This window comes from Cyrtonyx montezumae, unplaced genomic scaffold (assembly GCF_038088225.1).
Source record: "Cyrtonyx montezumae isolate F1298 unplaced genomic scaffold, pur_monq_1.0 scaffold_8, whole genome shotgun sequence".
NCBI classification, from domain to species: Eukaryota; Metazoa; Chordata; class Aves; order Galliformes; family Odontophoridae; genus Cyrtonyx; species Cyrtonyx montezumae.
Genome location: NW_027072089.1, coordinates 44431579 through 44448330, shown reverse-complemented (window position 1 = coordinate 44448330; position 16752 = coordinate 44431579). Strand labels below are relative to the sequence as shown.

General features: G+C 37.0%; 1 protein-coding gene across 5 annotated transcripts in view; it reads left to right on the top strand.

Annotated features, from left to right (window-relative positions):
- Window positions 1-16752, top strand: part of MIB1 (MIB E3 ubiquitin protein ligase 1) — a 68671-nt gene that overhangs the window by 8386 nt on the left and 43533 nt on the right. For 4 of the 5 annotated variants that reach the window (XM_065752593.1, XM_065752594.1, XM_065752592.1 and 1 more), the window contains exons 2-6: window positions 719-890; window positions 2959-3088; window positions 4713-4817; window positions 12288-12354; window positions 15525-15729. In XM_065752593.1, the coding sequence (XP_065608665.1) occupies window positions 719-890; window positions 2959-3088; window positions 4713-4817; window positions 12288-12354; window positions 15525-15729 (679 nt within the window). Of the gene's footprint in view, window positions 1-718; window positions 891-1350; window positions 1961-2958; window positions 3089-4712; window positions 4818-12287; window positions 12355-15524; window positions 15730-16752 lie in introns of those variants that run through there. The other variant, XM_065752596.1, reaches the window with a different exon arrangement.

The following is a 16752-nucleotide window of genomic DNA, read 5'->3' as shown; positions in this document are numbered from 1 at the left end:
TTGAGTCTGTTGGAGCTTTGCCGTGCTGTAAGCTAGTAGACCTGAAAACCTGTTGGTTTTTTTTTTGTTTGTTTGTTTTTTGCTGGAAGATTGTGAAGAGCATGTGCCAGTGCATTACATCTGGTCTACTTTCCTTCAGAAAGCAAAACACACAGCAGGAGAATGCTTCAAAAATGGTAACGCATTTCCTGAAACGAGTGACAGCTCTCTGAGTGAGCCTCACTTCTTCCTATAGTTAAAAGCATAGCAATGAGCACTCTTCTTGTCCACTATAAAAAAATAGAGTGATCTTGAAATTCTTGCACACAGTTGAACTTTGCAGTCTTTGCCTTGTTTTGTTGATATACAGCATATCTGGAATTTTATTTCTATTTTGATATGTGCATTTCTGGCTCTTTAACCTGTTGTTAAAGGGTTCCTTGTTATCATTCTCCTAAGATAATCTCTGAGTACTTGTACTGGTACAATAAAGAATCATATCTCTTAGAATTTGAGAGTTGTAAGATGAGTTAAAAAAAAATGGGGCGTTTCAGGAACAGACTGACAGCTGGGGATACAAGGTGAAGTCACTCATCTTTTTCCTTCAGTTATGTGGATTAATGTGGTATTGCTGTCAGGCTTTATTAACTCTAACGTATGTTTTCAGACTACAGTGGTGCACAACAAATCTATATAGTGATGTAGCAATGTTGCTAGGCTTTCTTCTTGTTTTTACCAGGTATCAAGCATGATGGGACTATGTGTGACACTTGCAGACAGCAACCAATCATTGGCATCCGGTGGAAATGTGCTGAATGCACTAATTATGACTTGTGCACAGTTTGTTATCATGGGGACAAGCATCACTTAAGGCATCGTTTTTACAGGATTACCACACCAGGAAGCGAAAGGTAAAATATAACTTTTTTTTTCCCCATAAAATTAAGTAGAGAACAGTTAATTGTGGCGAACTTCTATAACTGCATGTTTGGTTATTGAAACTTGGTTTAGGTAAAACACTGTCTTAAGAGTTAGATTCCATTACTGGTTGAGCCTCTTTGTGAGAGACTTTTCGGATGTGACAGATCTTTGGAGACTGGAAAACATGGAAGTTTAGGAAGAAAGGAGCTCTTCCAAAAGAAGTTTGGATATGATTACTCTGTCTCTTTAACTGCATTGCGCACTTCCGAGTTCCTGTGTTATTATTTAGCAGGTTTAAAGCAAACACTTATCTTTGCACAACGTGTAGTCACAATATAACTTTTCACTGAGTTCCTGAATGTGAATGTTACTTCAGGTTCAAAAGACAGATTAGATTGAGGAAGAGTTTCTTGTGGGCTGTGAAGCACAGAGGGGACTGAGGACAAAAAAAAAGAAAATTCCTTAAACTGTTCACGATAGAAAGCAGAGAAAAGATGCTGTGAAGAGTCGTTCTACCCAACGTCTTGTTTATAATGTTATTTTCTTAAGCATATGTTAAGTAAATCTCATAGAGATCTGTAAGTATAGAAGTGACATTTGTTTTATCCTCGCACAGCAGTTCTTATGTTCTTTGGCTTTAAATGACTTGTGTTTAAATCCAGAGCTTTCTGTAATAATTTTTTCTACTAGTTAAGCAAGAACAGTGGTACTTGCATAAATACTTCATGAGCTGAAATAAAGTACTGTGTAAGAAATAAGTGTTTTAACTCTCCAAAGTATTCTCTCCTTAAATCAGAACACTTTTTCCCTTCTAATTGATGAAATAAGGTTTATAAATACATTGTGATTCAGCGCTGTGCTTCTATCAGCAGTTTTACAGTTGAGGGGTGTGGTTGGATCACACAGACTGAATTCTCATTAAGTGTCTTGTAGGGACTGTGTTTATTTTCTCAGACATTTGCCTTGAAGTTCAACTATGGCAAAAATGTCCAGGTCTACAGCTTAATCAAAAAGTAGCTACTGTTTCTTGGAGGTTCATGCCAGTATGTCTAGTTACCAAGTAATATGATCTTAGTATCTAGTTATAATGTTCTAATATAGAGCAAGACTTAGAAGTTGGATTCAAGAGTGGAAAGTACTGACTTAGTATGATTAATAAGAACTAAGCAGCAAAATGCAAATCTGCTTTATGTCCTTTTGAGGACAAAAAAGCTAATCTCATTGCTTTTGAGAATGCTTGCCAGACCTTTTAAAATTTCTTTTTCTAGCTGAAGTTTCCTCTGTAGTTTCTGAGTGATCCATTCTGGTGTATAAGGGATAATTTGGAGATAAGAGGCTTGAGCAGTGGCCTCAGGTGAACCTCATGAGGTTCAACAAATCCAGGTGCATACCAAACTTTCATATGCTGTTTTTTGTCTTGATTTCACAGATGTTGAGATTCTTAAACTACTGTAAATAACATATTTTTGTATTATCTTTCACCATTTAATATTACTTAGGTAAGAATTCCTAAGATTTTCATGTGTTCTTTGCACTGATTCTGACAGTTTAACTTTTTCCTTGTCTGCCATCTGCTGGAACCTAAAAGTTGAGCAGGGGGTGTTACCACGAAGGAGTCAGGAAACACTTGAATTTCAGCTGAAAAATGCTTTATCTGGCAGCATTCTCGTGGCATGAAATAAGTCCAATTGCATACAGACTGGTGGCTTTTCAGATGATTTAAAACACAGCAGAATATTTCTCTTATCTATTGCAAGAGCCATTACCTTTTCTGCTTGGTCCATGTAAGTCTGAGGAATAGAGGAGGTTTGTAGAATTAAAAGCTAGTTGTATACATATGATAAAACACACTTAGTAAGATGATGGCTTTTTGTCTTGTGGGCTGCTGTTCACGTTGGAAATTTGTTGGAGATAATTCTCATACTGAAATGTGCATTTGTTTGGTTATTTTATTTCAAGATGATCTCCTTTCCCACTCACAAAGATTCATCTTGAACTTTCATTATCTTGACATTTTTGGGTGGTTGTGTGTTTTTGTTTTGTTTTTAATAACTTCAGGGTATTGCTGGAGTCTCGCCGTAAATCAAAGAAAATTACAGCAAGAGGAATCTTTGCAGGTGCCAGGGTAGTGCGAGGAGTTGACTGGCAATGGGAAGATCAAGATGGTGGCAATGGGCGTAGAGGAAAGGTAAAAAACAAAACTAAACAAAAAAACTGGGTTAAATAAGAAGTTGCTTTTCTGTGTTAATATGATGAGCTTGGTTGCCTTTCTAACTGAAGAGTACAAATTGCACCATAGTTTGCTTATCATTTCCGAATCCTCCTCTGTAATGCTCAAGCACTTAAATCAGGAGGGGGTGTGTAGTATGACAAGTTCATTGAAATTTGCATTTTTACACTTCCAGCATGGAAATTTTTAGAACTAGTACGTATGTCTTTGCTGTTCTTATGTCAGGCTTTAAGATCCTGAGTAAATTTATTCCAGCATAACTAGAGCTGGTATGAAGACAGACTTCTTAGACGACTGCTGGTCACTGCTGGACTCTGAGGTCTGGTTGCTTCTGGGTTTGTCTTGGTTTTATGTGCTTGCACTGTGGATTTCTGTTTTTCATTAAAATATTAGAGAGACTTTCTCAATTTAAGGTGAGATCTTGTGCATGTTTTGGTTGTGCATGTTATTACTGGCTTGTTTATGACATCAAGAGTTTTTTGATACTGTTTATAATAAGAATGATTGATGGAGAATAAGATTGCACTGAATGACGTGGAAAACTTGCAAATGTGATTAGCAACAACCTAAATCTACCTGGAACTGATGAAAGTTTATTTTAAGTATGAACTTAAACTGGGCACATAAGATAAGCAATGCCTTTTATCACCATATGTGGCCTATTATTGAATGACAGCCTTATGTCCTAGACATTTATGGAAGCTTTAGGACTTTTGAAGATTTCATTTTGGATTTCATTGAGAAGAAATAATAAATTTAAATCTCTTAAAGCAAGGCATACTCACAGATGGTTTATTTTCACCATGATTCTTTGCTCTGAACTGTGTGGGATATTTTGAAACCTTGCATAGTAGGATACTTTGTATTGGTTTTATGTACTGAACAAGAATGAGTGGGATATGCTTAAGATGGAATTGTGTGTGAAGTATTATCAAGATGGGTTTAAAGTAGGAAGAACAGATAGTAGAGAGCAGGAAGAGTTTTTATATAAAGGTGCATATTAAGGCAGATTCCAGAAGTTGATTCTTTGAACAATAGAAGTGTTTTAAGAATTTACTGTGTGGCCTCACGATTTCAGAAACGTCAGGGAAAGTCCGTTTCACTTCCCTTCTTTTGTCCTGTTGTTGAACAGATTGGCTCTATAAATAAAACCTTGTTTTTTCGAAGTGTTCTGCCACTTGGCTAATGTAGGTTAAACTTTGTAATTCTCTTTTCCTTAGTGAAACACCTTCCAGTAAGACTGTGTCAGAGCATCATAAGTTTATACAATATAGATTTTGTTCTGCACTTAAATAGTTAGGTTCTCTCTCTCTCTCCCTCTCCCTCTCCCTCTCTCTCTCTCTCTCTCTCTCTCTCTTTTATTTATATATATATATATATATATATATATAAGAAAAGTAGGTCTACAGAGTACCTGTTCAGATTGCTGTATTATTAAGACACAGCTATGAAGAGTTATAAGAAATGTTTGGTTAAATTCGGTAAAACTGCTGTTTATCTCTTTGGATGAATTAATACGATTTTAAGTTCAAATAGTTTTTCTGAATCTTTGTTATAGAAATTGTTTCTTATTTTTAAATAGGTAACTGAAATCCAAGATTGGAGTGCTTCAAGTCCACATAGTGCAGCATACGTTCTCTGGGACAATGGTGCTAAGAACCTTTACAGAGTTGGCTTTGAGGGCATGGTAAGCAAAGAAGATAAAGGGTGAAATGCACAGTGGGGGAAGGGTAGTAACAATAACTTGTGCTTTATTCTGCTGCTTTTCTAATATCCTTTGTCAGTTTGCATGCTATTAGTCGGGTCATTGTGAATACAGCTGTATGGATCATACATATGTATTAGGAAAGTCTGATCTGGGAATTTATAAGATGTGAGTAATTTAAAGTAAAGAGCTGCTTTTTTGCCTGAGTATAGTAAATATTTATGTTGCATACAATAACTATTGTGCTAATAGTGAGCTTAAATTAAAATTCGGAAAAGGCTTACACATTAACTTTTTGAAGACCTTTTTAACTCTTGAACTCCTAAGTTCACTTCAAATTTTAGCATGATTACTGCAAGATTTGCAGGTTTTAAGCTATAAGAAATGCTCATAATCCTCTTATGAGCAATTTTTTTGTAATTTTGCACTGGGAAGGTATAGAATTACGTTACAGCCTGAATTTGCTTTAGCCTTGGGTTTTTCACTTCCGAACTTCTACGGCTACTACCACAGCTTAATAGAGAAAATAGGTCAGACTCTAGCCTAAGTGCCTTCTGTTGCTTAGTTTTCATATCCTAATGTGGGTCAGAGAAAGGTTACTTTGATTATCAACTTACAACACCTTAATTAACATTTTCTTTGCATGATTTTTTGTTCGATAATGCAGAGGAAAACCACATTAACTTGACATTGAGGTGTCATCTTGTCAGATGCATATCAGTAATAAAATGTTAAACAATGACTAGTTTGCTTCTTTTTGGAGAGCAAAGTAATTTACTTGCCTTATAGTCTCACTTGAAATAAAATATTTTTGGAATAAAAAAGGAAATTAATACAAGCTTAGCAGTAAATGCATATTTTAATGTCAGATTTAGAAAGAGTATGTATGTTTAGAGCAGGCCAGCTTTTTTGATGCATGTTTTGGAAAGCTTATATACTATTTCATCAATAATCTGAAACAGGCAGTTGCTAGGGATAAAATACAAGTCTCTGTTGAGTGACATCCTTCCTGGTCCCCCCAATTCTAAAGAACATTTCTAATATGCTAGCAAAAGGGATGAATAGTCACAGTATTATGTAGCATGATATTGTTAAACCAGTGGTTGGTGCCTTTTCCCTAATATTTGATTGTGAGATGTGGAAAAGGAGTTTACTCCATCCAGAGTATGGATGGAGTGAGATAGAGTCCAAGTGATTTTTTTTCTTGTTGCAATTTCAGAGTTGTTTCAGTAAAATGTGTGGACCAGTTAATAGGGGATATAATGCTGTGGAACATTAAATGTTCCTTTTGACCTCAGAAAAACTATATTAAAATAAGATGTACTCTGTTCTGAAATAAATAATTTTTCTTATTAAGGGAGTAACTTATTTGTAAATCCATATGTATTCTTTGTCAAACTATTGCTACATGAGAAGGTGTTAAATAATTCTAAAATACTTAACTGCTTCAACGATTGGAAGCTGAATGGATAAATAAACAGTGACCTTCCCCCTGAAATATGTACAAATAGAGTTATTTGGTCCATCAAGTCAATAATTAACAAAAAATCTTCTAAACTGTTCATGAAACACTTTATGGATGCATAATATATGAAGAGAAATATGCTATATATACACGTACCCATATTGGTATCAAGGATAGAAAACTTCAAACTATGTCGTGCTCATCTGATTGCAGGGTACTCTATGTCAATTTTGTCTTTGTCAAGTACTTTTAACAAAAACAGTTTTCACATCAGACAAAACTGTCACATAAAGCTGTGTTTTGTAACTGATCAGTTGTGTGTCAATTTGTTCATTTAATTATGGTTATTTGTTAGTATTGATGCTCTGTTATATAAAGCTGGCTAATAGGCTGTTGAAGCTCATATAAAGTTGGGGCAAACTTGTCTGAGGGACTTAAGAGTTGATTAAGAATGTCCAGAGTGTGTGGAAACAATATGCAGAGTGTGTGCCTATGTAAATACAGCTGGGAAAGAGCTGTACTTGCAAATGAATAACACTTGACTCAGACACAACTGGAGCTGATTAAAGCAACAGCTTATTATTAAGTCAGGGTTGCTTATTGATAGCTGACAGGCTGTGTCTGGTTCTCCAAATGAATCTATCTGGCCTGCCAGCTTTTCTGTGGGAGAGACAAGGATTGGCTTCTGGGGCAGCAGGTGCTGCCTGAGAATGTCCATTTATTTGCAGTCAAATCCTTACAGTTTTTACAGTTCTTAATTGAGTTTGTTGTTGCCATGTTTACATATGAAGTGGTTGAGGGATGCATCTTGTATTTCTTTATGAAGCCTAGGAGTTTCTGCTGTCATGCTGGCGCAGGCTACAAATCCCCAAAGTGAAATCTGGTTTTATGGTGCTGCAGGGTTGAATAATGTGTTTTCTGTATTCATAGTAGGTGTGAAGCGTTGTGGACTAATACGGTTATCAGCAGTGCTTGCACTTCATACCTACATGCATTCAGATTCCAGAGCCAGACCAAGATGTTAACTATGTTTTCCTATTTAAAATAGTGTATGAATGCATCCTTCTGTAAAAAAAGATATTAAGCTGTTTGGAATTAGAGAATCAAATGAGAACATTACAGTCTGGCTTTTTGGACTTGTTTATAGTTTTCATTTCTTCATATCGAGCACCTCAGGATGTAGAACTGTAATGTCCGTTTGTTTTGCTGAAATGATTTTGCTAGAAAAACTTAAAAAAAAAAAAAAAAAAAGGTTCTACCAGCAAGTATGCCCTAAATCTATTTAGCTATTTAGAAATTATTCTGTGCTGCTAAATTTGTTTGTTCTGACTACTTGCCTTATTGGCTGTGATTAACCTCTTCTTGTTTCTTGTGATGGAGGATCTCCTTTCATCTGTGTAGCCTCTGAAATAACTAAATGTAGTTATTCATCATTGTCGCAGTCATCTGTAAGCCATCTGTGTTTGTGTACTTTTTTCCCACATAAGTCTGTATAGCTGAATTCATGAGGGGAACTAGGAGGATTTAATGTCCTGATGTTTTGATGTTTTAAGCTGTTTCTCTTCCTGGTTGATAGCTAATATCTAGTCATCAACTTAATTTTTGGTTACCCTAGAGGACTTTGAGTGATTTATTAGTACACAGTTCAAAAATAAATGAAACCAAGGTAGGTCTCTTAACATGTTATGTTTTGCAGGTGAGAGAGTTATGAAATATGTAGAAATAAGCTTTCTTGTGCAGGTATGAGACAGAATGCAAGTCAGATCTCCAACTGTCTAGTCCTTTATCTTGTCCCCCATGCCTGAAAAATGAGGAATTTAGGAAGGATTAACATGTTTCTGATACGTGAGCAGCTGTGGAATTGCTCAGACAGAATTTTGTCCTATTCCATGAATTTGTCTGGAATGTGGATGGAGGCACAAAAGTTACCGATTTCTATTGTTAATACAAGTGGTTTCTTTTTCTATATTGTCAAGCTTTGACTTGGATATTGTTCAGAAAGTAGGGGTAGTTGTTTTTTAATTGAGGGAGGAGTACAATATTTATGTACCTTGTGCTTTTTTTTTTGCATTTGTCAGCAGACTTTGTTTTGCTTCTCTTTGTATGGCCTCACTTCTCTTTATTCTCCTGTAGTCTCAACCAATCCAAGTTTTTCATCTCTGTAACTGAATTGCTTAGAAACTTTAAACAGAGACGTACTCATCCTGTGTGTTATTTGCTGTATAAACCTTACAAGGAAGACAGTAATGAATTTAAAACAGTCCTCCTTAGAAATAGAAAAAGGTTGATGTTGAAAGTTTTTATATGTACCTACTATCAATACATATATTGAGCCATTCATTCAGGTTTGGTCTGCAGTCCTAATTTCTTCTGCAAAAGGATGCTGTTAGCACCTCGTATCTTTCTGTAATTTCAGTTACTTTCTCTCCTGTCTTCTAATTTCTGCTTTTATTGCTTTCACTTTTATCAGCTCCTTGAAACTGACAGTGATTTAAATTCATTAAATTTGAAAGAATGTGTTCTTTAAAACTTCTAGCTAAAACTTTAGGATTTGTCCAGTCCCTTATTGCCATCTGATGACAGTGCAGCGTGTGCTGGCCTTTTTCATTTTCCCTGTGAGAGCACACATATTTGTTCTCAGATTAAAGTCTTAAACAGATTTTTGAAGTGTGTGTCCACTGCTACCTTTCTTGGACACCTGCATCTGGGGCACAGTATTGGTTGGAATAACAGCCAGATCAGTAGTGTTTTCTCAAGTATGTATTGCTAGTGTAGGCACTGTTTAAGTGCATCTGGTACAAACATTCTTTTTCTTCTTAGCATTGTGCCTGGTCTCCTTATTATGTCTGTAGACTTGTGTCCCTTGTTTGTGTGGCTGGACACCCGTGTTGATCAGAGTAACAGAATTATTCCAGTAAGCAGCTGCTCCTTCAGCATTGTTTCACTCTTCAAGGTCAGGAATGATGGCCCTCTTACACCATCTGCCAGTGTTGCTGTAATGCACGGTTTTATTCCATGAAGATTTTATGATAATGAAGTTGATGCTGTTTTGTTCAATGATATAACTGGATAGTAAGTCAAAGTAAGCTGTTAGATTTTCTGTATTTCCTGCTTGGTTCATCAGATCACAATCTTTATATAATTCAGTCTTATACTTCTGGAACTCAAAGGGTTTTTCAGCAAAGGGAAAGAGGTAGATGCTAAGAATGAAAATCACTCTAGGCAAAAACTGTCAGTACTTGCTGTTTGTATGCATCAACTGTTACTTGAACTCTTGCTGTGTTGTGGTAAAATTTATTGCATTGTTATTTTAGCCATTTTCTTCTTGTCTGGGATTTCCACCTCTTTTCTAAGTATACATATAAGTATATATATATAGTTCCAGAAATTCTGTAGCTTTTTCCCCCCTTTTTCTTAAAAGAATAATCTTCTGGGTCCATTGAATTATTTCTATATACAGTTAATGTATAAACATGTATGTTCTGTGTTTGTCCTTGCATATTTGTCTCCGCCAGGTACTTACTCTTGACTCATAGTTATTACTTCTGTTTTGCTCACTGCATTGCTTTGAGTCTAAAACTCGCATTTCAACTTTTCCTGGTTTTTGGTATGCCTACCATTTTGCATTTGTGTGCATCATCTCCTATCAGTCCACCGACAAGACTTGTACTCTTTAGTGCTTCTGAAGATCTGGGTGGAGTCCAATGAAGGACAGTACAGCAGAGCTGCAGAACTTTCCAAGTGAGGAGGGGAGCTAGCAGTTGTAGTGTATGGTCAGTGTGCTGTGTCCAGACTTGTGTGTGCTTGAGCCCCATCCTCACTAGGGGCTTCTCCCCCTCACAGTACTGAGAGGAGAGCACGTTAATACCACTCTTGATTTTTCAAGCTGAACTACTTGGGCAGAAGATAGCATGTTTCTTGGTTTTGATAAAAACAGCTGGTTTGCTCAAGGTAAATTTTATTTACTTTATCAGTTTTTCTGGTAATGAGGTAGAATAAGTACTGTTTCCTGTCTTAAAACTCTTGGGATTTTTCTTCAGGATTGGTTGTGTTGTTGTGAAAGGAACTTTTTGCTATAATTGCAGTATATATCACTTAGTTTCACTGTCCTAGTTTCAGTCAGTGTTTCAGCTTTGAATATGTTTTGATTCCTTCTCATTTTTTTGGCAGAGATTTATGTGGAAAAATAATCATGTTGCTTTGCTTTTATATGGTAGTTAGATCAGTAATCTAACATTGACTGCAGCATTGCTGGAATGAAGGTGAGTGTGAAGCTGAGCCTGAACAGTAAGCAACAGCTTAGTTTGACACCAAAGTATACTTTAGAAATAACATGCAACAGGCTGGATGGTAGGAGAGGGCAGATCAGTGGGTTTCTGTGCTATCCTGTGAAACTCAAGTTATTTCGGGCTTCTTCCTGAGTTACTGTTTCAAGATTGTAAGCAGCCTTTTTGTCTGCAGTTCACTTTCAGCCATCACTTCTCTGTACTTCAGTTCTGGCTGCCACACACCCAAACATTACCTGTCTGCAGGAAGAGCTGTTTGGGACCTTTCTGCTCGGTGCTCAGGACAGGTCTAAAGCGTTGCTTCCCCATCTGCCCCCCTTGGCTGGCATGCAGCCAGCTGCTTGCTTCCTAACATGGGAGTCTGTATTCAGGGGATGAGACTGTGCACTGCTGGGCCCATTTGTGCTCCATGGGCGTTCATCAGCTTGCCATCTGGGATGCTGGGATGCTCAGCTGCCCTTTGTCCTCTGCCCAGCGGAAGGCCGGCCTGCCCGCAGGGTGGCAGCACGGTGCCGCAGCCAGCTGTCCCTGTGCAGTGCTGAGCCCTTCTCCTTTATTGCTGCCCTCGAGGTGCAGCTACATCTCATTATTTTGATCTGGCTGTTTCTATCTGTTTTTCAGAATGCAGTGGTGCATTCTTCATAGGTCCAGGTATGCTCTGGATTCTCTGCTGTTTCTAGCTGCTTAGCAGTTTCGAGTCACTGAGGGAAGTTTTGTGGCCAGCGCTGCCTCTGTGGCTTGGACAACATGAGAGTTCATTTTAATCCTTTTTTCTTCCACATTCCGAGTTTACTGACTGACAAATAATTATTTATAAAAACATTTGTTCAATTTTGGTTGGTTAGATCACAGCCACCACCTGTCCTCTTTATTTCCTTCCCCTTTCCCTTAGAATATTCTGATGTGTTTACAGACTTGCCTGATCTCCTTCCCAGCTCATCATGCACACAGAATGCCCTTTGTTTAGTGAGGATTGTTCTGCAAGGAGCAATGCCAGATGGTAGCCCTCTTGCTTAGAGAGTTGCACAGAGAAAGAATTAGAGGAAGGGAGAATTATAGGGACTCTGGCTTTTTGAGCAGGAACTGGTTATCACTCTTGAAACTTTTGTTCCTCAGATAATACAAAGTGATGGAGGCTTAGGCTTTTTAATGTTTCTCTTTAAATAATCGTGTGTACCTCAGCATCATCAAACAAAAACGGAATAACTTAGTATCTTTGTATTCCATCTATTCCACATAGGAAATTCTTCAGTTTTTAGAATTTGTGTGCCAGGTTTTATTCTCTAAATTGTTAAAATGTGTCAAAAGGAGAGTTGCAAAGAGGGGGCAGGACTGGCAAGTTTAAGTGATGTCATACAGGAAAAGACTGTGGCCTCAAGTACTGTCTGCTGATGGTTCTTTCTGTGCTTGCAACCGTATGTCTTTTTTAAGGATAACTTCACTTGAGGAGATTTGTGTTAACACCTTTCTGAATTAATAAAACCTTATCTTTAACAGCTTAAGTTACTAAAATCTTGAGAACGTCAGGGCCAACAACTTGGAAAGAATCTATTTGTATTAGTGACTTTCATGAAGCATTTTTTTTTTGTATCCACAACTTTCAGCTTTGCTTAATTGAATGTATTACAATTCTAGTTCTACTAACCTATGTTAACCAGGAAACTCAGTAAAGACTAAAACTGTCTTAATCTCTTTCCTTAGTCTGACCTGAAATGTGTGCAAGATGCAAAAGGAGGCTCTTTCTACAGAGACCATTGTCCTGTGTTAGGTGAGTTGAAAACCAGGTAAATTTGCCTTGATCTGCATTAATTATATGTAGTCTTGTCTTCTCTTTTCAAATTTAATCTAAAATTACAGTCCTTTATAGCGAATGTAAATGGTAGCATTTCTCTGTGTTAATGGTAAATTCTAACTCTTTCTTTAGTGTATTTAATATCAGCGTGCCAAGTGAATGGCAAGAGTACTGTTAAGAAATCACGTGTTGGGTTCTGAAATTCTAGGGATCCAAGTGTCTGTGCATTTTTACAAGGACTTAGAATCATAGAGTCATTAATGTTGATGAGGACTTCTAAAATCATCCAGTCCAACTGTCCACCTACCACCAATATCACCCACTAAACCATGTCCCTTAGTACCATATCTAAATGTTTCTTGAACACCTCCAGGGGCAGTGACTTCGCCACCTCCCTGCACAACCTGTTCTCATGCCCAACCACTTCTAAATATTCAGATATGATTAGAAAAGTTTACGTGGCAGTGTTAATATATACATAAGCAAGGTCATTTGAATGTATAATTCAACCTATTATTTTAAACTAATAAATAGTATTTGATGTGAAATCTTGGTTGAAGTTTCCCTTATCTACTGTAGCGCTGATTTATTTTTAGTACCCTTGCTGGACTGTAGATATGAGCAGAGTATACTGTAAAAATAATTGCCAAATGTTCTGAAATACAGGCAAATTGGAATGAAGTTCATGGATAACTGAGTACAAATTTTTCAGTTATCTTAATATGTGTTTCCTTGGTCAAACACTTAGTCATTAAATGGTGTGCTACAGGAAATGGTGCTTTTCTTCAGTTAGTTATACTTTCATTACAAAGAAACAACCATAAAAAAACAAAAGCACTGGTTGATGATAATGGCTTTTCTGAAGTGGTGAGAATTCTCTATTTGCTAGTCTTAGTTTAATTCCTGCTGTAAATCCTTAAAGTGTTACCTTTGAGCTCTGTTCTTTTTGACAGCATTGGTGAAAAGGTGGAAATAGTAAAGGTCTGTCTTGGTTAGAAAAGCAAAAGTCATCACTTGGTTATGTACTGTCATGTAGAGAAACTGTTTGGAAGTAAAAAGATGAAATACTCTGAACTTTTTGCTTTTTCTGTGTACTTAAAATTCATTTTATCGCTTTAGTCTGACATGAATGGGGACATAGAAGTTGGTTCTTTATTACACAGGTAAACATAGGTTCTTATGCACACCCTATAGTCATTGGGGAGGGGTCTAGCTTTAAAAATGTGCTTTCCACTGATTTTATTTGGTGCCTCATTGGTGACCTTTGTGATGAGACAAAATGCAGTCCCAGAAAATCTGCTGGTGGCAGGAAGTTGACAGAACAGTGTAGTTGAAAGTCAGGCTTTACTCAGAAGAACCTTGAATGAGCAAAGAATTAAGTAAATGGAGACCTTGTGGAATTAAAACAGAATTTTGCACACTTGCTGGTATAATCCCACATACTGGAACAAACTGGAGATTGTGAATGCCTTAGAGAGGAGACTTGGTGGGGAAGACCTGGGTGCTGCAGTGAATGCTAAATTAATGGCAGCATGCCATCACTTATTTGCAAATAAAGTAAATTGGATAGAGGGCTGTATTAGTCAACAGAAAAGTTTTTATCTCTTGTACCAATGGTGGTGAGGCAACAACAAAGATGACAGTATGCCATCAGCACTGTTTTGGCAGAAAACAGGACAGATTCTTTCAGAGCTTAGACAAAAAGCTCAGACCAGGTAGCCTCCAGAGATCCCTTTCTCCAATTAATATTTCTAGAATGCTCTGCTGATTTTATTGTTTTACTGGTTTTGCTTTCTTTCTTAGGCTTTCCTGTCTAACAAGGGCCATCTCTGCAGTGTTTGTGATGCCTTCTATTGAATGTTTTTTTTTATCTAGGGAGTTCCATATCAGCAATTTTTCTGAAGAAATATTCTTTAACTTACTGTCCTTTGCAGAAGTGGCTGTTTACTATGTCATGTGTTGTAGTTTTGTTGTTGTTGTTGTTTTTCCAAAGGTAAAGGATGCTGACTGAAAATAGCATTCTATCCATATGTCCTCTAGAAGAAGACCAGGACAGAAGGAAATCACTGTGACAACATGGGTGGCCATAGAAATCAAAGTCCATTGAACATTCATTCACAGGCATTCTTTCTTCCACAGCAGTTTCTTCTTTGACAGCATCGAAGTCTTTTCTTGTCCATTCTGTCATCTGCAGACTTGCTGTCATTTCTAGTTGCAGAACTACATCTGGTGTGGATTTCAGTCTCTGTAACTGGTCTCCCTTCAAAGAATACTTTTATCTCTATATCAGACTGTTTGTTTCTACTTAATATTACAGTGTGAGGACCCTTTCTCTTAGCGCCCTTTACTCGGCAGCAGTATTGTTAAAGGAATTCTGACCCGCTCCTTTGCCACTGATACTGTCATTGAACTCAACTGTCGTGAGTTCTTATGGTTGTCTGCTATTCTGTGGATGGCAGTAGATAGCACCCTCTGTTTCTACCATTGAGCAGTTGTACAAGATTCTTCTCTCATCAGTTACTGCAACTTGCAGCGTTTGAATGTATGCTCTTTTCCATCAACTGTTGACTTTTTATGATGATGTCTTTTGAAAGCAAGTGTTGTCCATGGCAAAGGTTTTTTGCACAAAAATTTATGAGTTTTCTTTTTTGTACTCACTTTCCCACCGAGAACACTAAAGATGCATTCGTCATTGATCATTTTGGAGATGGTCTTTTGCGAGTTCTCCCACATTCAGGGACTGACCTAATTCAAAACGACTTTGTATGGGCATTTTGCCTTTCAACCTATGAATGGATAGGTGGCATTTTGTATATGGTTACCTCATATCTGTCAGAGCTTGATGTTTCCAGGTGTCTAGAACAATATGATAGTTATTATATTTTGCTTAAAACCATAGTGATAGTAGTACTTAGTACTTAAAGGTTTTTTTTTGCTCATCTTGAAACCTGAAAAAGAAATAGATTATTTAATATCCAGAGATGTGGAGTTTTTTAACCTGTTCATATTTGTTTTAACTCTTTATCGGTAGAGTTTAATAGATACGGAGTCTCATGGTTATCAGCTCTGTCAGAAATGAATTTCTGTTGTTCAGATTGCTTGAAAAAATTACTGTGGTCATTTCAACAACTTCTTTTCCATTTTAGGTGAGCAAAATGGTAACAGAAATCCTGGTGGTCTGCAGATTGGTGATCTTGTAAACATTGACCTTGATTTGGAAATTGTACAGTCTTTGCAGCATGGTCATGGAGGATGGACTGATGGCATGTTTGAAACCTTAACAACAACTGGAACAGTTTGTGGCATTGATGAGGATCATGATATTGTAGTACAATATCCAAGTGGCAACAGGTTTGTTTTATAGCCTTTGTCATTGATTATCTTGAACTATCATTGTCTTTGGCACATGTGATCACTTACTGCCAAAAAGGTTCTGTTCTCCTTTTGTGTATAGAAAGATATCTCTGAGAATTTTTATATTTCTTTTGCAGTATGTAATGAGGACTTAAATATACATATATATTTATAAGCTCTTTGAATTTTAAAGACTTAAAGCTGTAGTAGGACAGGGAGGTTTGTTGCCTTTCACACTTGGAAAAGTGTTAAGTCCAAAATAATGAAGTTGTGAAATAGCTTATTTCCAAAATGCTGTTTTACACAGTACCTGTTCTTTTTTTATTTATTATGAAGTATTCCATGGATTCAAGGAGGACGGTAATAGCAGTGTGATGTAGAATTTTAGGAAAAGAGAACTGGTGCTGAATGCCTGTGCTGGGAATCTCATCTAATAATATAGATACATTGACTTGATCTATATCTAGCAATTTTTTATTAGATGGGGTGTTAGTTTGTGTAACTACAAAGCAAGAACAGGAAGTGTTGGGGAAGTTGTTGTCGAAACCACCCAATTCAAGCCAGATTTTATGTTCTCTGAGCTGCTTCTGTGCTAACAGGATTCAGCACAGTTGTGCTGATAGATCTGAGCTGATATGGCCAAATGGTTTTGTCATCTTGCTTACAGGTACTGGTTTTCTCTTTAAAAAGCAGCCAATGATATTATTTCAGCTCTGTCTGGAGACTGACCTACTTAATTTGTCCCAAAAGAACTAAGAATCATTGCTCTTGGTAAACTTAATGTGGTTAGTGATTGCTCACCACTCTAATCTATTACAAAAAAAAAAAAAAGAATGTATTGAGATTTATATCTGTCAAGGTTAGTGTTGCCTTATTCAGGCTTTCCCTCTGGATATTGCTTCTTAATATTGCACAGTAATGCAAAAGAAATATTCTTTCCCAGTGAATGTGACCTATAGGGATGACAAATGTGGATAATAGGGATGACAAATGACAAATGTGGCTATGGAGACTGTCAGA